At 40.7% G+C, this 22,603-nt stretch overlaps 1 protein-coding gene and 1 long non-coding RNA gene across 8 annotated transcripts in view; one reads left to right on the top strand and one right to left on the bottom strand.

Annotated features, from left to right (window-relative positions):
- Nucleotides 1-22,603, top strand: part of TOX2 (TOX high mobility group box family member 2) — a 256,169-nt gene that overhangs the window by 158,715 nt on the left and 74,851 nt on the right. For 5 of the 7 annotated variants that reach the window (XM_081010270.1, XM_081010271.1, XM_081010267.1 and 2 more), the window contains exon 4: nucleotides 3,673-3,735. The exons of the other annotated variants lie outside the window; for them this stretch is intronic. In XM_081010270.1, coding sequence (XP_080866396.1) covers nucleotides 3,673-3,735 — 63 coding nt within the window. The remainder of the gene's footprint in view (nucleotides 1-3,672; nucleotides 3,736-22,603) is intronic. 7 annotated transcript variants of the gene reach the window in all.
- The window catches only part of LOC308479568, a 106,216-nt gene continuing 90,412 nt past the window's right edge, over nucleotides 6,800-22,603 (bottom strand). Inside the window, exons 2-4 of the long non-coding RNA XR_013987730.1 lie at nucleotides 12,764-12,894; nucleotides 10,602-10,748; nucleotides 6,800-6,980 (exon numbers count right to left, since the gene is read on the bottom strand). This is a non-coding gene — a long non-coding RNA (uncharacterized lncRNA). The remainder of the gene's footprint in view (nucleotides 6,981-10,601; nucleotides 10,749-12,763; nucleotides 12,895-22,603) is intronic.

Raw genomic sequence — 22,603 nt, 5'->3', positions numbered from 1 at the left:
CCTCCATCCCTGATGTACGGTCAGCCTAGGAGCCAGAAAAAGGTAAAAGGAGGAAAGGTAGAAAAGTAGAAAGTAAGACAAGAAAGTCATCAATGAGAAAAGTCAAATGAGCTGCCCATTTGTCCCCCTTTCAAACCACCAGCTTCCACTGAGTCAGTTTTAGAAGGGAAAGGCAGGATAGACAAATAAGTAAGTAAACAAATAATACATTTAAACTGATGGAAATGCTGCTTGAGGAAGCAGAGTCTGGCCTCCAGTCTGCTAGCCTGTTGCATATGCAGAATTGTTTAAATTATTACCTTTTATTGTGTTACTTTAAAAGGTCTATGCTACTCTTTTGCATAAAATAGCAGAAGTGGGTGGAATCCTTAAATATGTAAAAGCTAGATCTGGGAGAGAATGTCTAAAGTGTTTGCACAGAGCAAAGGTGAATTTGCAATGGGAAGCAAAAAATTGAAAATAAAAAAATCCATGTTGCCTTAATTTCAGTTACGATTTCATGTGCAGTGTGGATATTACTGTGCAGTTTTATTAGATAGCTATGCATTATTTCCTTCATCATTAGCTTCCTTGGATGCATCATTTTATTTGTTTAAACATTTATATCCCATCTTTCCAACAATATTAGCCCCAAAGCAGCTTACAACAAATGTTTAAAAATGCTATCCATTGAAATAAAAAGTAAGTATATAAAAATAGGGACGAAGAAATCAGCCAACAAATCATAAATAAAGGCAGTCAGAAATTAAATGCTGCCAAATGGTAGTGCTTATTTGGCACCTTAAATATATATATATATATATATATATATAATCATTAACACCTGATGAGCGTTTTAGTGTAGTGGCTCCAGTATTGGGCTTGAATGTGGAAAGTTCAAAGTCCTACCAGACGATGAAGTTTACTGTTTGGCTTTGGATAAATCACTTATCTCTCAGCCGAATTTCCTATATAATTACTTTATGAGATGGCTTGAACATAATGTTATAAACCATGCTCCACTAAGCCAAACAGTGTTTGTGATGCTTGAAACATTACCGTTTGACAAACCATTGTTTGTGGGTTGTTGCCAATCCCAAACTTGAAACCATGGTTTGAAACTCTTTGTCAACCCATAATTTGGGCAATTGGTGGTTTGGTTGTTACATGTAAATCAGTAAACCATCGTTTGGGATGTTGCTTTGCCTTTGGAGGTTGTCATTCGGTTGGCATCCTGTGATTGTCAAGGAAAGTGGGAGGGGAAGAGGGAAACTACATAAACCATGGTTTGCCTGTATATCTGTAACACAAATCATGGCTTAGAGTTGAAGTTTTGGGTAATGCAGATGATGGTTTGGTAGTAAATCTGAACCAGCTCTTTGTGAGGATAACATTGTTTTTTAGAGGAAAGGTGGGATACAGATGTAACAGTTTTTGCTCAGTTAATATAACGGCAATTATACAAGCCTCTTATCTAAAAACCAATTGATTTTTCTGGTGTGGGCTCAGACTCTGGAAAGCAAGTAGAGACAATAGTGCAGGAAGTGGAGGAAGCTCAGCCCCACCCTCTCACCATCCCCTAAATTTGTGGTGGATGTTTTATTGTGTGTGTTTAATATGACGGGATTCACCTTATCCCTCTCCTTGTCATGGCTGTCTCAAAACCAACAGGCACCTTGTATGAAATCAAACATTACTTTAGGGCTCCTCTTCAGCCGAGTTGATTAAAACATTCATTTCTGAGACAAAAGAGTCAATTTCATATGAAAGATATTTCCCCCCTCAGTTTAATTTAAAGTGCAGCCCCAATGCCTGACCCCTATTTTCATAACATGATAATTTTATCCTGCGTTGATTGTCTCATTTTTGAGAGGAGATATTGCACTTATAAATCAGTTTCTAAAATACCCAAAGAAACAAGAATAGCGGGATTTATTAAGCAGCTTCTACACATCTGAAATAATTTATTTTAGAGTAGTCCTTGGGAAATGTTCTCTTCTTTACTTTATGGTTCTGTTTTACAAATGCAGCATCATGACAATAAATCAGGACTGAGCTGCAGGAAGATAAGAAGAGGGCTTAGTGTGCTGTAAGCGTAGAATAGGGATATTAAGATTTGTTTCCCCCTTGTAATGAAAATGAAAAACGAAAAGAAAGGAAAAATCTGGAGAAGTCACGAGTTTCTCATCCATTTCTCAATGGAGGGTGTTTCACTTTAAATGAAGGCCTCTGGAAGCATGATATATCCCCAAGGCTCTGAGCAGCAAAAAGGCCACTGAGGAAGTGAATTGTCTTTCTGTTTTAAGCCAAAATTATAAACATTTCTACCTTTTTGTCAGACATTCGAATTTCCATTTCCTATTAAAATGATCTTCAGGCCCTCTCCTGTCACAGCGAGTCAGGCATTATTTTCCATTGACATGTACTCCCAGTACCTCTGCCGTATGTTCATGCCTTGATAGCATCTATCCCAGTTAAATACATTGCAGATTTCAACTGGCATTAATGAAAGGTCTGCATGCACAGGAGGGAGAATGAAATCCTATGGGCAGAACAAACAGGTTTCAAAGTTTGTCTCTGTTAACAGCTTATACCTGCCAGACCCTTTTTCTTTGTGCAATGCCACAATGAAGTGAACTGTCTCCATTTTATTGTTGCCCAGTCCCTTGCCCAAAAGATCCTAAAGTGCTCAATATGTCAAAATCTATTTTCCCAAGTCAGGTATAAGAAACGTCAGTATTAAATACACAGAACATACCCCAAAAGGCATGTGTATATGTTTATAAAATATAATATATAAAAGCTGGATGGTGTGAACCAAAGCATAGAAAAGCACATGTGATCGTGCCAAACCTCACATATAACCAATCCAAACCAAAGGTAGAAGAACTCTTGGTGTGTTTCTGTTTGTAGAGTTGCCAGGTTGCAACCCGGGGGAACTTCATGACTCTTTTGACAGCCCCATAGCTGAGAAGGAGGATGCAGCCAAGGTTTCTTCTGCCCTGCTCCCCCAACCCACCCACATCTTGTGAAAACCTTCCCCTTTTGCCTAGTGAAACAAGAAAGAGTTTTGTTCTGTCACATTGTGGGTGGGCAAAGAAGCAGGGTGATGAGAATAGCAAGAGAAACAGTAGCTGCTCTCTCCTTTTGTGACAGACGGTATTCCTAGACTGTTAACTGGCAATCCCTTTTTGTTTAGGGTAATTTGTGCTGTACTCTCTGTCTCTGTCCAGACTTTGCTAGCATTTGTTATACTAATATTATGCTGGTTTATATTTTTAGTGCAAGAGAAATTTCTTAGTTGCTAGAGGTTTAGGAGACAAAGACAAAGTGATCGAAATGTATTCCTGTACTCCGAATTCTCCCCCAGTCCCAATGTGATTTGACACAAAAACTACACCCACAAATATATGTTATCAGTTAGGATCAACAAGAGAGTATTATCTTGTACGGTCATGTTTTTAAATAAGGAGATCAAGTGCAGCTGCTCATTACTGCCTCTTATCCAAGGAATCTTCAGAACACTGTATACAGATGAATAACTAATTCTCAGGACAGCGAGAGCCCATGTGACTCTAGTGGCCCTAAATGTAGGAAGGGCTGGGGAACAAATACATAAATGAATAAATGATTCACTGGCAAAGCATGGAATGGATTCTTTGTTTCCCCTAACTCCCAACCCTGTTGCTTTAGTCATTAGATTGCCTTCCACTGAGGTCCATGGGACTGCACAGGAGTAACTATTTGCAGCATGTGGTAAGTGTTTTCAGAAATGGAGCTTTTAACTCCATGCATATGTGCAGTTATGTTTAATTTAACATACCCATATGCAGAGAATTAATCTTAACCTCCATTTTCGTTTCATGATGTCTGTTTTTCATGATGTTAAGAGTTACCGCTTCCGATTACTAGATAATCAGTATTATTCTTAGTTTTTTTGTCTAGTGACAGAAAGCTGAAAGCAGTTAGGAGTGCACAAAGCAGAACAAAACTTGTTGTTGTTAAAATATATAGAAAGTCACCACTTCTTCTCCTTATAATCATAGAGGGAAAAAATCTCACTGAAATATCGGTATCCTGTAACAGAACTACTACTTTCTGCTTTAGAGTTAGCAGCACATAAGGAAAACATCTGAAATGCAGAGTAAGGCAGTGGCTCAATCCAAACACCATGTTATGACATGATCAAGGAAGCTTAACTATGGCTTGGAAGAAACTGACAAACTTTTAGTAGCTCAGTATCAGGGTCATGGGTACTTCCTCAGAAATGAAAATTGTGCTGCTTTTAGATATTCAGTTGTGATCTTTGTTTGTTGGAGCCACTGAGTTCCAGTGACTGACCAAAGCTTGTCCAAGAATAAGAAATTAACGATTCAAATAAGCCTCTGTAGGACTGTGATTTCATGGCTAAATTAAAGTTGCATCCCTATAAACATATATCTGCAAGAAAGCTACAGTGAATAAAGTTGGAATTATTTCTGAGTAAACAAACATAGGACCGTGTTTTTAAGTATCCAGTGGATTCATTGGATTCACAAGCACTATTGTTGTGACTCCATCCCCCCAACTCACTTCAGTTGAAGTTGTGTCTGGTCCCATATAAACCCTAAGCTAAGTTACTGGACAATATGTAGCCACAGTGCTTGATGGATTGCACCCAATGCATATTTTGCTGAATGACTGATGAAATGCTTTTTTGAGTTTGAAACTTTCAAACTCCATTAGAAGACTAAAGGTTCTACATACTCCCTTTCTTTCTGCCCTCTCTGCACCTGTCAAGCGTTTTCTCCTTCCATCCCCACTGATTGTGAGATATGAAAAAAGTTAATGTTCTCTTCGCTAAAGCAAAGGGAGTGTGGCCAATAGTTAGACCACATCCTGCTGCATTGGTTATAAAATAAACTTTGGTTCTATAAATAACCTGCATACACCAAGTTCTCATTATGAAAGAACAAAGTGAGGAGGAAATTTACCAGTTGAGGTATAACCACAGATGTTGATGTGTTCCTTTCTCTTCTTGGGGTCTAGCTGATGTAGGATCCTGTTGCAGAGACAAGGAGGCTATTTTGAGCCCACACGTTTTATTTTTTTTATGAACAGCCTCACATGCTACACTAGAAACTATGCCACGCTAAATGTTTTACAACAATGTAGACAAATGGTCTCTGTGGGAAGCAGCTGTGAGTAGTAGTAATGCTACTACTGCAGGCTCCCTCAACCTCGGCCCTCCAGATGTTTTGAGACTACAGTTCCCATCATCCCTGACCATTGGTCCTGCTAGCTAGGGATCATGGGAGTTGTAGGCCAAAAACATCTGGAGGGCCGAGGTTGAGGAAGCCAGTGTACTACTGGATCTGATGAGTGTTAGGAACCGGTTTGCTTTGTCAAAGAAACAGGGTATGGTCTGAAGGCACACTAAGCAATCACCTTGCTGAAGGTTTGGGTCTGGTCACAGCTTGGATGGGTGACGGCCTAGAAACTACTTGTATGCTTCCTTGGGTCCCATGAAGAAGTAAGACAGGATATAAATGGAAGAAAATAAATAAGCAAATGTAAATAAATACAAAAATAAGTAGGCACAGGAAACCTGCAGTTGAGTCAGTGTTAAGAAGCTATTAGCTAGGGCAGAATTAAGAAGGCAGAATATTCAGCCACAGTTCAAAGCGGACAGAAGTCCATCATAAACATGATACATGGAAATATGTCCCACCGATTTAAATGCTTCCTTTGATCAGGCATTGTTTGACTTTTACTAATACTTTATATGGTTAGCAACAATGGCATAGCTAGCCACTCAGGTGCCCGGTGTGGCACGTGTGTCTTGTAGCCGGGGGTGGGGCAAACTGCCCATGGGAGCGGGGCGAGCCAAGGCAGGGTGCGCTGTGTGGAGCCTCTCTGCAGCCTCTCCCCCAGCTGTAGGGCAGCTGAGGCGGTGGGCAGACGCAAGCAGCCCACCTTGAAAAAGCAGCATGGAGCTTGTAGGCAGTCTGCCCACTGCCTTCCCCTCAGGAGAGATGCATGGCTCAGGCAATCTGCAGGCCCCACGGTGTGGCGCCCTGTGTCCCCTACCTCACCTAGTGTTGTGAGCCCAATTTTTATTATTATTTTAAAAACACATATTTTTGCCATTTTGTAACCCCCCTCATTGATGACACCCAGGGTGGCCCACACCCACCCACTGCACCCCCCTTCCTACGCCACTGGTTAGCAATATGTCCTGCCCTGGACTCCATCTTCTCATTGTTTGGTGTGAGGGTGGGGAGAGGTTGTAGATGCTGAGCATATCTCAGACTGGGTGGAAGAGCTGCCTGAAAAAACTGACCATTTTGAAAGAGGCATTAGTTAACCCTTTATTGAAGAAATCTGGCTTGGACTCACTGTTTTGGATGACCTTCACCTAGTGGCCAGTTAACCATTATTGAGTTGGTGTCGGAGTGGATGGTGACATTTCAACTCCAGGCAGTTTTTGATGAGACTGATGAATTGAATCTGTTCCAGTCTGATTTCTGGCCTGGTTTTGAGATGGAAATAGCCTCAGTTGCCCTGGTAGAAGACTTAAAACCAGGAGTTGGTTGGGGAAAGGGTGAAGCCTTGTTAGATCTTCTAGGCATTGAAGAGTGAGTTGGAGGAATGGAGGATAAGAAATATGAAGGTGGGTAAAAGAAGGGGTAGCTAACAAAACGGGGCAAGAAAAAAGCAAACTGCATACCAATGTGATGGATTGCTTTTATTTTTCAGTTGAGCAGGCAGCCCCCCCCGCCCCCGCCCCTTCCCTAGCCCCTTCATAGTACGCAGAGAGATATAAGCCTCCAGAAGGTTGCTGAGCACTTTCTAGCTGTTCATTTCACAGGAATAATATCATCAGAGCGTTATCTTTAGCACTGATACAGCAGGGAGATCTTTTCAGCATCTTGGCGAGGAACTTGAAGCAGCACTGAGAGACAGACTGTGCGAAAGGCGAGGTGGTGGGGGGCATCTATTGAGCAGACTGGGTTAAAGAGCTGTCAACAAGAAATGGGTTTTCAGAGGGGAATTTGGAAATACATTCATTTGTCAGAAACAAAAGACAGATTGCAGCCGGAATGAGAGAACGTTGAGTGTGGTGCAAACAGCTTTCCTGTCATGCTCGACAGTGGGCCAAGCTGGTCTTGAGACAGTGGCCCTATTTAGAGAACCCATGAGCGCAACAGAATTCTATGCACATACTCCTGTGTTCATTCCGTAACAGTGCAAGGCAGACTACAAGAGCGCATAGAGAAACATTCCTGGTGGCTGCCTTACAGGTATAAATCCCCAGAGGCACATAAAGCTGAAACCTGGTATTCTTCTTTAATGTTGCAAGATTTTGCAAGACCTTCTGGTATTGTGTTTTTGGTAAACACATGATTTAATCTGATTTTAATTTTTGATTAGAGATATGCCTGCAGAAAAGGGTGGGTGGAAGCTGAATTTCCTGCCTCTTCTGCCCGGCAGACCCTGTGCTCCCTGAAAAGGCTCCCCCAAGGAATGAGGACTCAGCTGAATGGGATGGGCTGTGGCTTGAAAGGAGAGGTGCAGGGAATCAGGTGGGGGCACCTTCTCTGAACAGTGAACCCTGCACCTCAGCACAGCCCACACCTGTGCTCATCCTATTTGTCCATTGATGGATTCAATAGAAAACTAGTGGCTGTGGGCATCTTTCTCACTTCCCCCATACAAGATTCTGGAGCAATCAATTTCAAACACCTGCAACTGCAGAGAAATCCACATATGTTAATGAAAGCCTCTGAAATTTTCATTGCTTTTCAAATAATGGATCTGCATTAGGTGGGGACAGGCTCTTTGAAGAAAGGGAAGTGGAAAGCAGCTAGCAGACTGTGTGGCAAGATTCAGAGCAATGGCATCACTTAGCCTTTCCAACCATATGGACTTACCATATAATAATCAGACCAGTTCTTCATGCTTTGACACAGTAGCTCTCCAAGGCCTTTCTGCCAGTTACACTACCTGAGATCATTTTAAGGGTTTGATCTTGGTACCAGAAGAATGCAAATCATAATATTGATATGCAGACTGAACGTCTGATGGAAAAACTTGTAGCTCTTGCCAGTCACCCTTCTTTTGACTGTTGTCAGTGAGACTCATGGAGTTTCTTGGATTTCTACTGTTGGATTGGAATGTGGATCAAAATGCTGCATTCATTGAAACTTTGACAGGGACACCCATGTACACTGGGGACACGCTTTCCATTTTGACCTCACTGCAGATTTTCTCTGTCCATTATTTGCATTTAGCTTAACATACAAAAGTGCTGGGTTCACAAATCAGTATTACCTTGGTTACATTTCAGGCCTTGACACAATAATGTGATTATAAAGATAATGTCTCCCTTGGAGATTTCTCATTAGAACTAACTTGGCATACTTACTTCCAAGTAAACGAGGTGTTCAGTTGTCTCTCTAAGACACAGGAGTTTGCATGTTAAATTTTTACATCACTTTTTTTGTTGACCATATCCATAGCACAACTGATGCATAAAAACTATATTGCTCATCTTCACATTTCTGTAAGGCAGGACAGTAATATTAGAGAATTCAGACTGAGAGAAAATAACAGCACGTTTTTGAGCCATGTTGCCCAAACCCAAGCAAAACCATTTAGATAGCAAAGATTCCCAGTGCTAATGGATTTGTTAGGGATTGTGCTGTGCATGCTACACTATACTTTCACTCATGAAGCCAAGCAGAGGAATAAATCATTAGAGTCATCCTACTTTTGTAAAAGGTAACGTGAATCATCCATTAAGAGTGGGGAGTAGAACTCAGGATTACAATGTTGCTACTAATGGGCTTTAATAATTCAGGAGATTATTCTATATTTCATCTATCGCTTTGCACTATATATATATATATATATATATATATATATATATTCAATCTCCCCATAAATCAAATAATAAAATGAAGAATGCTAAAATAATAAAATACACCACTCAGAATAAGTTAAGGGAGTTGAAAACAACAGATTGCTATATAACCATCAATTTACAATATGTGGGTAAATATATAATTTTTAACCTGGTGCTGGAATGATAACAGTGTAAGCACCAGTCATATTTGGGAGGGCATTCTACAGTCAGGGTGCCACCACAGAGAAGACTCTAGCCTGGTGGATCATGGAGAAGAACCTCCTCATTCTAAAATAGTCTAGAATAGGGACAGGTTGCTCCTTTTAAGTATTTTGGGCTGTTTAGGACTTTAAAGGTAAGCACCAACATCTTAAATTCACCTTAGAAGCAAATAGACAAACAGTGTGATTCCTTTAGAGTCAGTGTAATGTTAACAACAACAAAAGAAACAGTGTGATATGATTCCATCAGACTGTACCGGGTTAAAATTCTGTATTCTGCCACAATTGCCCTGTGTTGTCTTCAGGGACAGCTCCACACACTTCTCATTATAGTAGTCCAAATGGGAGGTAACCAGACCATGGGTCACTGTGGTCATACTATCTTTGCCCAGGAACAATAATTACTGGTGAAAAAGCCAAAGTTGAAAAAGGCACTCCATGCCACTGAAGCCACCTGAGCCCCTAGTGACCACTGGATTGGAGAGTACCCTCATATTATGAACCACATCTGGAACAGGCTATGCAACTAGTTCCCGGGCATGACATCCACAGTGCCTTTATCTTGTCATGATTTAACTTCAGTTTATTAGCCTTCATTTCACCACCCTATCCAAACACCTGTCCATAACTAGCATAGCTTCAGCCAATGTAGAGAGAAGCATACAGATGATGTCACTCAGGTTGCATGTACCTAGATTCCACCTAGTAGGAGCAAGCAGCCATTTCCCCCAAAGTATCAAATGAAAATGGTGTCACGATCATTGGAAAATGGCAGCTGAACAGTGTGGGTGAAATATGTGTATAGGCCAATTCATATCAAAGTATTTTATGCCTCTATGTGAACTAGCAGCACTCAAAGGTAGAACTATCTGAAGATAGTCACATGATGAAGGTCTCCTGCCACTCTCTTGTGATTTCACCCTCAACCCTGGCCTACATTGGATCACTGTGAACCATGGTTAAAGGGCCTTCTGAACTCCAGAAACAAAGCCACGGTTCACGAAGGTCACACTTATCTCCCAACCCAGGGGTGAGAGAGGTATAGTGGGAAGGAACCTCAGGGGTAATTTCTGATCAGAAAATTGTCGTTGGCATTCCCTGGGGAAGACCCCAGGGAAGAGGGCTAGTTTGCATGTTATTGGACAACAGAGAAGCCACTGAGTTGTACCACATAGTGGCTATCATGTTTTAAGCCGTTCACGTGCATTAGATTGCTGTCACAGACCTGACCTTTCAGACGTTTGTGGTGGTGTTCAGTCCATGTGCGACTGCATAGGACTACCTTACTGCTTGTTAAGAATCACACTGTGGCGAGTTTTAAGCAGTGTCTGTGACAGCTGCCACATGTAAACAAATCCTCTGTCCCCTCTTCTCTAGTTTCATTTTCCTTAAAATTATGAGCTGGTTGGCAAGGAATTGTGTCCACCCCTATCATTGTACAATGCCTAGGATATTTTTGTTGTAAATAGCAATTTATTACGATGTTCATTTTAAAAAATTGGCACATTACTCACTATGGTTTTTTTTTACATTTTGCTGGTGTTTCGAAATTAAAAAATAAACCGGAACATCCCAAGAACAACATCCATTGACAACAATTCTCATCTTTCTGTAGAAACCAAAATGTTGCTGCTTCCCTGAGTTATAATGTTTAAAAACACCTGTGAAGTGCAATGAGAAATAAATTAGCATTTAAATATAGCAGTACACTTCCCAGGCCTCTATTGCTGGCGACTGCCGCAATAAAGCAAAGCATAAAGCCACTCAAATCAAGCTGCAAAACAAATTGAATTCCAAATTAGCAGCCTTACAAAAATAAACAGAGGTAAATATTGGAGCATTTCAGACGTAATGGCAGACATTGTTGACATGGGGACAAGCAAGCAATTTGAAAAGTGTTCAGGAGTTTGAAGCATCTCAAATTCTCATGAAGGCAGTAGTCAGCTCCCCTCCATTTGAATAGAATCTTTATGCGTTTGGTTATGACTTGCTTGAAATTCTGCTCATTAATGGGTCTCTATTTAAAAACTAAATTCCCTGATATAAGTCCATGGTGAGGAATAATCAAAATACAATCACATGTGATGCCTTTTTTCGTATTAATCGGAGGCCTGTTTGCAATCCTTTGCTAGTGTTTTTCTCAAAGGCAATAAATGAAAGAAATATGTCTTTTTAAATTTTATAAAACTCAGAGAAATGGTTTTAAACAGCTTTTCTTCACCTCCTATAATTATTTATTTTCAAACAGTCCTTCAGGGTAATGTTCCGTTTTCTTATTTCACACTCCTTTTTCTCATAAATGAACCATCACTTCAATAAATCATTATGAAAACAGAGACTAACACAAACCCTGAAAGGTTGAAAGATTTATGTAACACATTTATGTTTTCCATTTTCTCATTCTGGTACTCTGCTGCTAAAGCTAAGCTAATAAAAGCTGCTATTAATATTTCTTGTTGCCTAGCAACTGCAGAGAGGGAGTAATAGCTATAGCTAGAAAAATAGATGACCGATAAGGAAAAATTCAATTCTTTTATTATCTCAAGGGAAAATGGGCTTTTACTGGAACATTATGATGTACGAGTGCGAAGTTGAATACAAAGGATTTTCCAGGTTGTTTTTCTGTTTTTAATGAACATTATTTTACCTTTGCTAACTCTCTTAAGTTTCTTCCTCCCCTCCTTTATGAGATTTAATTGAACAGCCCCCACTCATGTTCTCATTGTAATGAATGTGGCATATTCATTTGGAACCTCTTTTTTAAAATAAAAATCCTAGGGGTGTACAATGACTTGTTCATAACAGTTTTCTCCAGGCTGATATTTGCAAGATGACATTCAATTGCTTTTAAGGCCTTTAAAAATATATATCCTTAGTCTCGACCACAACTATACATGGCTGAAAGAAGCTACTTCTAAATTCTTTGCTGTGCATTCAAGCTGTGTGTGCTTGTGTCCTTTCAGAGAGTTCTGACTTTGTAAACCACAAGGTAGGCTTTTGTCAACATTATTTGGGGCTTGTTTTTAGAGTGTCCCTATGTCCCTGTTCCTGCCAACCTAGCAGTTCGAAAGCACGTCAAACTGCAAGTAGATAAATAGGTACCGCTCCTGCAGGAAGGTAAATGGTGTTTCCGTCTGCTGCTCTGGTTGGCCAGAAGTGGCTTTGTCATGCTGGCCACATGACCCGGAAGCTGTCTGCGGACAAACGCCAGCTCCCTCGGCCAATAAAGCGAGATGAGCGCCGCAACCCCAGAGTCGGTCACGACTGGACCTAATGGTCAGGGGTCCCTTTACCTTTACCTTATGAGTATGAGCCAGGGCTGTTTGAAAAATACAGGTACTGTATAGTGTTATTACTTATGGGATCAATATGGGTGCAGACTTTTGATCCTCACAGAATTCTTCCATAAGTAAATCTGCACTCACAAAAAACCCCCACAAAAAACCAGCAACACACCAACTGGTTTGAATTTACATTCACCACTGGAAATTGGCAAGGAACAACAAAATTGTGCTACCCAAAACCATGCCGAACATCATAGAATTTTACCCTTTTCCTTCATTAATGATGACTGTCTGGCATGTGTATTGAGATGAGACCTAGCAGCCTGTCTTGTTGCAAGGGCGCAAGAGGAAGAAATTATTTTGCATTTTAAGAAGAAGAAAAAAAGAATAACTTGTTGCATCTGTTTTGATTGCATCAGAACCAAACAAGCTCGGCTTGGACACTCCCCTTACGATGGGACTTGCCCTGGAATCCTTAAATTTTCCCTGAGGAATCTCATGTGATAGAGAGCAGTTTTAAAAACTGGAATGATAAAAATAAAATTATTACATTTCTCGGCAAGGTGGAAAGCTCTCTGACAAAAATGTTCACTGTTGCCTGTATAATTATTGGAAGATATGCAATAGACTCCCCTGGCATTAAGAAAATAACAGTATTCAACTATTCTCACTATATTAGAACCTCTCTGCAATATCCTGTAACCTTGACTAACACAAGCAATTTTGGCTTTAGGTTTTAAATGCATAATGTGGACAGCTTCCTAGCACAAAAAAGAGCCTGTGACCTGATTCACAACCTCATTTTTGAAGTACTAAAGCCAGCACACATAAATGTTCACATTTAATATATTACCAGGAACCAATGGGTATCTTAACATTATTCTTAAAAACTTTAGTTTCTGATTGGGGCTCTGGGACATGATACTAGAATCTTTAGCTCACTTCTGTAATTACTTGGTTCTTCAAAGCTTTCTCAGCGAGCTCTGCCTGGTGGTAGGGAATGCCAATGGGTGACAGAAGATGCTCTATAGGCCTCACTCTTAAGACCAGGATGCTGCTTAGGAATGCCCTTTGCTGTTGAGATTCATTGCCGTTGGGATTGTCCTGCTCTGGGGGGTAGGACAGGAACCAATGACCTCAAGTTACAAGAAAGGAGATTCTGATTAAATATCAGGAAGAACTTTCTGCCAGTAAGAGCTGTTCAGCAGTGGAATGGACTTCCTTGGGAGGTGGTGGATTCTTATTCATTGGAGGTTTGTAAACAGAGGTTGGGTGGTCACCTGTCTTTGATGCTTCAGTTGAGAGTCCTACATTGCAGGGGTTTGGATTAGATGACCCCTCTCCCCTCCAAGGAAGGAGAGTGAAAATCTACACTGTGAAGAAGGGGATCTGCTGCTCTTGTGGATCCTGCTGCCTGAGGTGATCACCTCACCTTGCCACATGGTTGTATCCAATGTTAATTGATCCCCCATGCACCCCTAAAACTGTTCTAGGATCCCCCCAACCCTCTGGAGCAGATTTGGAGAGGGTGTGGGGCATATTCAGGGTGAGGAGAAATTATTGCACCCATGGGATGTGTTAGTTGAATACTATCCTCTGTATTGGAAGGGTCCAATTTAAACTTGTTCATAAGTAACCTGGAGTTAGAGATGAGCAATGAGGTAGCTGGACAGCTTACTCACCGAGTTCAGTGAGACGTACTCCTTAATACATGTCTATGCCATACACTTTGAATCATTCAGCAATGGGCTGCACTGTGAACTCTCTGAATTGATTTAAAGTAACAGCAGGTAGTATACTGACCAGATCACGCTTCCCTTGTAGGACAAATGACAGCCAAAAAACAAAGGGAAGATCTCATTAATACTGGCAGCTAAAACAGCTTTGACTATTCATTATGATGTCCTTGGAGAGAGCACCAGTGCTAAAATGGGAGCAGAGAATAGATTGGCAGTGTAAACAAGCCTAACAATGCAATTAACCCTCCCAGGTCTTACCTTGGCTGGAGGATGGGGATCTGGGTGCTCTGCCTACATAACAATTCTACCCTTCTATTTAGGTGTCCTGCAGCCCCCATTTGAGAACAATTGAGGTAGAAAAATAGAGGCTGTATCTACACTCTTGTATTTGCATCCACTGAGAGTCTGACTCAGCTTGATAAAACTTTTGGTACAAGATAAACATTTCTCTGTAATTGTTCTGTACTGTTTGGTTCTGTAACCACACTTAATCAAGAGACAACTGTGGGATATATGCCTAGTGCTTTGCTGAATTTTACCACTTGAATGTTAATTGATGAGAAAAAGCAGGCTCCCAAGAGGTGTGAAAAATCCATTGGAAAGAACCTATCTTAGCAGGCTCATGCATTCCCCAGTATGCTGCAGTTAAAGCTGCTTTCATCTACACTGCATGAACCCAGCCAATCATCATCATCATTATTTATTAAATTTGTATGCGGCCCTATACCTACAGGTCTCAGGGCAGTTCACAGGATAAAATCACGATATAAAAACACAGTATACATAATCAAAATAAAAACAAGAACAACCCAACACACACACACACACAAACACATTTTAAAAGGGCATTGAATGTCAATCAACCAAAGGCCTGGTTAAAGAGGAACATTTTTGCCTGGTGCCTAAAGGAGTATAATGAAAGTGCCAGGTGAATCAGAGAGCACATAACGAATATAAGACTATCATGTGCCACATAGCACCAAAATTAGGCTACCTGATGATATTCCTGAGGGCAAACAATGCTATCAGATTGCCCTCACCCTGGATGGCATCTGCATGATAACACAACCAGGCCGGGTGCTCTCTGTTTGGCAGTTTAATTGCTTTTAAGTGCTGTGCATCAAGATTTCCCATCACATACCTGTGAGACTACTTGCAGCACCCACCCCTCTGGGAACATCAATCTGACCCAATATTTTTACCTGAGACAAATGACAAGATGTCCCCGCGCCCCGACTCAATGTCTGAAGAAGACTTGGCAGGTCAGGCAAAATGGCCCATATTGCTCTGTCTTCCACAGTGCTGTTTTCTGAATACCCCCCCCCCCCCAGGATCTGCTTCACCTTATGCCTAAATGTAGGACCAGCCCTGCATTTATGCCCTTTCAAAAAGGGGTGTTAAAATGACTGGCAGGGAGATTTTCTTATTTTTTGTATTTGCAGGGTGTTTGTGAAAGTGTTCGTGGAAAGCTATATGCTGCTTCATCTGTTCTATAGCACAGTGAGGATGGTGAAGATCAAGATGAGCATTCTTCATAAGCTGCCCTCTGTCTCTCTTTCATGGACTTGCACATTTGTAATGCAAAGGGGTGCCATATGTCTGGCAAATTAACGTCTTCAGTTCAGCAGTGTTGATGGATGCCAACTAAGGATTGCCTCCCTTTCAATCTCCCATCAAACATGAATCACACTAAGGCACTAATAATTCCTGTTGCTCTTCTTCCTCATTTTTCCTTGCCTGTCACTTTTCTTCTGGTCTTCTGAACTAAAAGCTGGGCTTCCACATATGGTTTGATCAGAGTAAACAAATCAACTGCAGAGTGCTGTGAATGTAGATATTGTTGCCTGGTGCCTCATCTACCAAACACATGTCAAGTGGAACAATAATTCTCCTTTGCATTGTGCTTGGTGTTTCCTGCCATTAGACATTTGCAAAACAATTTGGTGTTGTTGGGTTTCTCCCCCCCCCCCCCTTCAGCAGTTTAAAATATTACTGATTATAAATGCAAAACGTCTTTGGAGCAATAATCAGAGCCGTAAATAAGCTGTTTGTCTAACACCAATGAGGAGGTTCGTTGGGAACAGCAGCATGTATGTATTAGTAGCGTAATTAAAATATCAATTACGCTGTGTTGACAGTTTGCCAAATAGCTGGCTTTTGTGCACAGTAAACTTAATCACTCCTAAATCTGCTCAGAAGTCACGATGCAATCCTGGGAAGCTGAACTGGTACAAGATAATAATAGCATTTGTTAAGGCACATTTCCAGTATAACTCTCTGTAATGGCTCTGCTCTCCCAAGTGCTCCTTGGATATCGTGTTCTGAAAATTATTTTTTAATGTACGCTTTGTACTGCTGAAAAATGCCACTTAATCTTGGCAAAAGGAGCCTGAAGATTTATTTTCGTCATCCTTTTTTTTTTTGTCTTCTACATCAGGCTGATAATAACAATCCTAGTTGATGTGTGCAGTGTTTATGTCATGTTTTAAATTTGGGTTTTCATAAAAGGATGTAATATAAATAAAAGTGGAAATAAATTACAAGTGCTGTAGCAAATATAACTACTAAAGCAGGGGAAAGTCAACATGGTGGAGCTTTAGAAGAACAGCAAAAAGTGGATGGTGAATCTGTCCAGTGCAGTATGTATGTGGCATATAGAAGCCATCTGGTGTGGTTTTTTAAATGTTAAAATACTTGTGCACCTATGTATATATGTTTTATATCAGGAATTGCCAACCTTTTGCAAATCACTCATTCATCAGGTTATCTCACTGTTTTGTGTCATGTAGCTGAAATGCCCCTTGGAGATTCTTGGAAGAATGGGGGGGGGGGGTATTCAATGAGTGTATAGTCTGTGTACACTGATAATGAGTGGTACATCCATAACATTTATTCAGATGCAGTGTTCAATGAAGGCGCAATTTGTGTATGCAACAGTTGAGCTGTACAAATTAACACAGGTACACGCTTTCACTTGTATGCAGACAGCTTGTACTGTTGTTCAGTGTAACAACATGCCTTGGGGTACAAATAATTAGAGATGGAAAGTTCTGAATAAATTTGGAGAGCCAGCAGAGACTGTCACTACCCAGTGACCCAAGAGTTTCCTTAGAAGCTCTTTTTAAGGTTCCAAAGTATGCTGCTTTGGATGATGTTGTTTATTGCACGTTCTGGACTGAGTTGCACTTCCGACAAGGGTCAAGCTTCGGAGTGCTTCTGGAGCCTGTGCTTTCCATGGAAACACAAGTGTCAGCAGTAACCATGCTTTTAATCAGCTTTATCTGGGTTGTTTACTGGTTTTCTCCAGGCTCAGAGACTGCAATGTGTTCCACCTATGGCAGCCTGGACAGTCTGGAAACGTCAATTGGGACAGAATACAGCAGCAATGATACTTGTAGGAGCTAGGTCTTCTGATCCTGTTGCACCTATTCTGTGCCAGCTCCATTGGCTGTGCATTTTTTTCGGGACCTACTTCAAGGTGCTGGTATACCTAAATTGCTTGGAACCAACTTATCTAAACAATTGCCTGCAGTTGATCTCTCCAGTTGGCTTCTGAACTCCCACTCTCTGCTCCTTCAGCAAAAGTTGGTAGGCTTTCAAGAACCAGGGCTGACCACGTGAGGACCCAATTTTTGAGTAGATGGAAGATCACTGGGAGCAAAATGTAGGAGTGGCTCCTGCATATTTTTAACATGTTTTAGGGTACTCCCAGTTTGAAAAGGCAGCAAATGTGGGTGCTTATCTGAGCAACCTCAACGGCATTGGCTACGTTGTTGGCAGTTTTCCAGTTCTTGTATCTGTGAGTCTTGAATGAAAGAAACCCAGATAATATTATGTACTGAATAATGTTTGCCCACCATTCAGAGGGTGACCTTTGGGGTTTGCAAGGGCAGTAGTAGGGTTGGGGGGAGGGAGAACTCCAGGGAAGTCCTATAACACAAGCAGAGTTTTATAGGACTCCATCTTTTCTGGATCCAGACCAGAAAGAATATTTCAAATATTGGAATACACTTCATAAAGAGTATGTAATCTTTGAATAAAGAGAAGGACTATATTTTAGATTTTTTCCCCTGTAAGCATGCTGCAGTTGGTATTTAATTGTTTCAACTGAAGATTATTTATGCCTTTACTTGACATTGCCAACTCTTAGCACCTCTTCAACTTGGATCCAGCAATAAATAATACATAATTGTAGTTTTTCAGCTCAAAAGCTGTGCTTCAACAGCTCCTAGACTTGTTTTAATGGAAATTTATGCAGAAATAACATTGCATTTTGAAAACATTTTGCATAAATAAGGCAACTATTAAAAAGTGAAAAATTCCATTCGTTTACGTATAGTGCCTGATGGAAAAGCAGACAGAGTACCATGCCTTTGAATGGCTGCTAAGATGCACTTTGGGCAAAAGAGCTCAAAGGAATGGAAATTTCCTTGTCTTGGTTTCAGATATAGAGGTTATGATGACTACACAGAGATGTAGGTGTAGGTGCACTGAAGAAGCCTTTTTTATTTAAATGTGATCCATTTTAGAGGCAAATAACAGATAGTGCTTACAATAAAAAATAATAGGCTGCAAAATGCTTCTTTATGTAATGAGTACTTCAAAGGACTCTGTGAGCACCTGTAAATGTGCTCTGGGTGTTCTGAAGAGGAGGTTCTAATGGGAAACAAAGGCTTCTGTACTGAAGGAACAGGGGGGGAATCGAGTCTCCTGTCCCTATTATTTGTTTTGTGTTTATCATAGTGAGGACATTGGTAGGGGAAAATAAGCATTGCACCAGTGGAAAACAGAATAGCATCAGGATTCCAGTTTCTTTTCAGGGGAAATACATCTTCAAATCTTTATAAATTTCACAGCAAAATATTTTTTTTAAAAATGTCAATACCTTGATTGGCTTCCTAGCTATACAGTTTGCATGTACTCCGGGACGGTTAGACTCTGCACCTCTATAATTCAGCTTATGTTGTGATTGCAGTTATATATAAAAAAACTGGTATCATTTTGTATTTATAAATAAAAGAATAATAGTTTCTATTTTAAAAGTACACAATAAAACTTTCTTATTTATTTATTTTTAAAATCTCCTCTGGACCTTCTTGTCTCGACTAGTAAGAGATGGCACCCCCCAAAATTTTTTTTGGGATGATTGATTCTTAGAGAAAAATTGAAAGTGAGATAGAGAAGAGGTGGCAGCGGGGAGAGAAAATGTTCCACATGCAACACGTACAGGCAGCCAATCAGTAATGAAATGCATCCAAATGTTGTTCCCTGGCCCTGCTGCTTATAAAGGTTAATGCAGTGCCATATTTTGTGGCTCAGCTCTACAGAATCCCATTACTAACCTTCCTTTTACACCTTGGACATTGTTTGGCTTGTCACTGAGAAGGGAGGAATTGTATTGCTGCAATTCTTCAACATCCATAAAAATTGCCAGTGTCATACTTCTCACTTATCTCTCAGTGCAGTGGGCATTTCTCATTATAGATGGAGACTGGCCTGCAACCTGCTCCAGCCAGCTGTTATACACCTTTGGTGTCATTAGAGATAAACAGCCCTCGCCAACATCCCTTCCTTGTGTTCGCAGGTGCTGCACGTGAGCCAGACCTTTGTGGAGGCTGTCGAGGGGCTAGCATATGGTTGAATCCTTTTGCCCCCACATTTGTGCGTTGTGCCTTGCACTCTTGGATTTAACTCTGAGATAAAGGCTGCTTCTTTTTCTCTTTTCTTTTACTGATGAATTTCTGTGCTAACTGCGAAAGATTTTTCCCCACTGCTATCAGCTTCATATCATATATGAGATAACTGATTTGATGAATTGAAGATGTCAGTGTAAGAAGTAAAGAACTATGAATTCAAAAGTCAGAAGGGAAACCAAAACGGCAAGTGAGATCCATGTACAGTCATACCTCAGGTTAAATATGCTTCAGGTTGAGCGTTTTCAGGTTACGCTCCACAGTGACCCGGAAGTAACGAAATGCGTTACTTCTGGGTTTCGCCGCTCGCGCATGTGCAGACACTCAAAATGACGTCACACGCATGCGCAGAAGCCGCAAATCGCAACCCGCAGACGCGGGTTGTGTTCGCTTCAGGATGCAAACAGGGCTCCGGAAGGGATCCCGTTCGCATCCAGAGGTACCACTGTAGTCTATCCTCTGGTAACCACTAGGTTAGATTACTGCAATGCGTTATAAATGGGGCTGCCTCTGAAGACAGTTCATATACTCCAGTTGGTTCAGAATTCAACATCTAGGTTGGTCACTGGGGCAAGGCTGTTTGAGCATGTACCACCAATCCTGGCCTGACTGCACTGGCTGCCAATTAGTTTCTGGGTTCATTTCAAAGTGCTGGTTTTGACCTATACAGCATTAAAAGGCTCAGGACCGCAATACCTCAAGGACCACCTTTCCCCAGACCCTGCAATCATAATCTGAGACCATCGTGTGCCTCCTCCATGAGAGGAAATCTGGAAATATTGTTTCCAGTTCTGGTTGCCACACCTCAAAAAGCATATTGTAGGGCTGCAGAAATCTCAGAAAACTCCCCTGTGAGGAAAGGTTACAACACTTGGGGCTTTTTTTTTTTTGTTATAAAACAGGTGAAACAATGGGGAACATGATAGAGATGTATAGAATTGTGCAAGATATGGAGAAAATGGATAGGAATACATTTTTATCCCTCGTATGTAATACTGGAACTCAGAGTCATCCAATGCAGCTGAATTTTGGAAGATTCAGGACAGAGAATTTAAATTTAAATTGGTTTAAATTTAAACCACAGTACACATTTAAACCATGGTATTTGCTCTTATAAGATGTAGGATGGCTTTAGAAGGGGTTTAGACAAATACATGCTTGTTTGTTTTCCATAGCTGGCCAAAATGATAATAGAATGGTGGACCAGATAGGCCTTTGGATTTGACTGAGCAGGCCTCTAATCTGTAGTCCCACAATAGTTTCTACTCCATCATTTGAAGCTTGATTTAAATTCACTTAGTTATGCATGGGAAAGTTCTGTAGCATCTATGAAAAAACACTATGAGAAAACTCGCGTGGCATCCACATTTTACATGCAAGTTTTCTTCCTCTGTGATAGAAAACAGATGTGATTGTGCCTTTACAAATCAGAAGATAAGTTCAGATCCCCTTAAAGGTTTAGACTTCATTGTCTATAATGGTTGATAGGAGCTGGAATCTTCTTGAGTGACAGTTTTCCTCATTCACTTTTGTTTTGCTTTTCCAGTGAAGTAGAAAAGTCACACAGAGTACAATGAATTTAGTTCACTCAGTTAGCAAGAGCTCAGCTCTGCTGCTTTATCCTGAACCATTCAAATCTAGGTTTGCTGCTGCTCAGTAACCGCTAAATTTTCATGTTGATTTTGCTTGTCATCTATGAATGATTGAATTTTTTCCTAGTTATTGCAGCTAGGCTTCAGCTCTTGTCATGCTCAGAAGGCATCTGGGGAATGATTTTGCTCTCTGCAGGGGGTGTGCATATCAAGACAGCAGAAGGCTAATTCCAAAATCCAGGAGGCAGATCACTTTGTGACCTACATTTTAATTAGGATGTGGGATCTTCATATTGTTCATGGGTCAAGTGCTTACTAGAGAGAGATGGCCAGAGCCGTTGTGGGAGGGCAATGTCTTTTAATACTTATTCAACTTCATGACTCTGTAAATAATGTTCTGAATGGGCATCTAATAAAAAAAGAACTAATCTAGATGGTATAGGAGTGTTCCTTTCACAATTTATATTAATTATGTAATGCAATACACTTTGTTAAGAACCCAGGAAACTTTAACTATATATACATTGGTTATTAGATAGCCACATATGTATGCTGTGTATGTAGTCTAGTCTTTTCCAGGGAATTCTGTGTGGAGGAAATAATTTAAAATCTTTGTTTGCCTCCTCCACAAGAGGTCTAGAGGGCAGAAACAGAAGACGGGGGCCTTTTGGGGTGGCTCCCCACTTGTGGAATGCTCCCCTTAGGGAAGCTCACCTGGCTCCTAACATATCTTTAGGTGCTAGGCAAAAACATTCATCTTCTTTTAATGATTTTAATTCATTAAACCATCTATGGCCTTTTAAACTGGGGGAGGGGTATTGTTTTTGTTTGTTATTATGGTATGTATTTTATGTTTTTATATTGTAAACCACCCTGTCATCTTTGGATGAAGGAAGTTATAGAAAATGAATGAATGAATGAATGAATGAGACAAAAAACTTGAAACCTTATAAGGCAGCACTGAATATTCTTCTGCTTCAGTTTTCGAACAGAAATGAGTTAGGAGCAGGTGTTTTCCCAAAATGCTTTTTTGAGAATATTCAGCATTTTCAATCCTGTTTAGCACCACAGCTTTGCTGCTTCTGTGACACTTTTTTCCCTAGCTAGAACTTCTTTCTCCTTCCAGGTTGCTGACATGGGTGTGAATTGCCCTGAGACCTGCAGGTATAGGGCGGTATATAAATTCAATCAATCAATCAATCAATCAA

This window comes from Podarcis pityusensis (genome assembly GCF_964106645.2).
Source record: "Podarcis pityusensis genome assembly, chromosome: 6".
NCBI classification, from domain to species: Eukaryota; Metazoa; Chordata; class Lepidosauria; order Squamata; family Lacertidae; genus Podarcis; species Podarcis pityusensis.
This window is presented reverse-complemented; position numbering and strand designations above follow the sequence as displayed.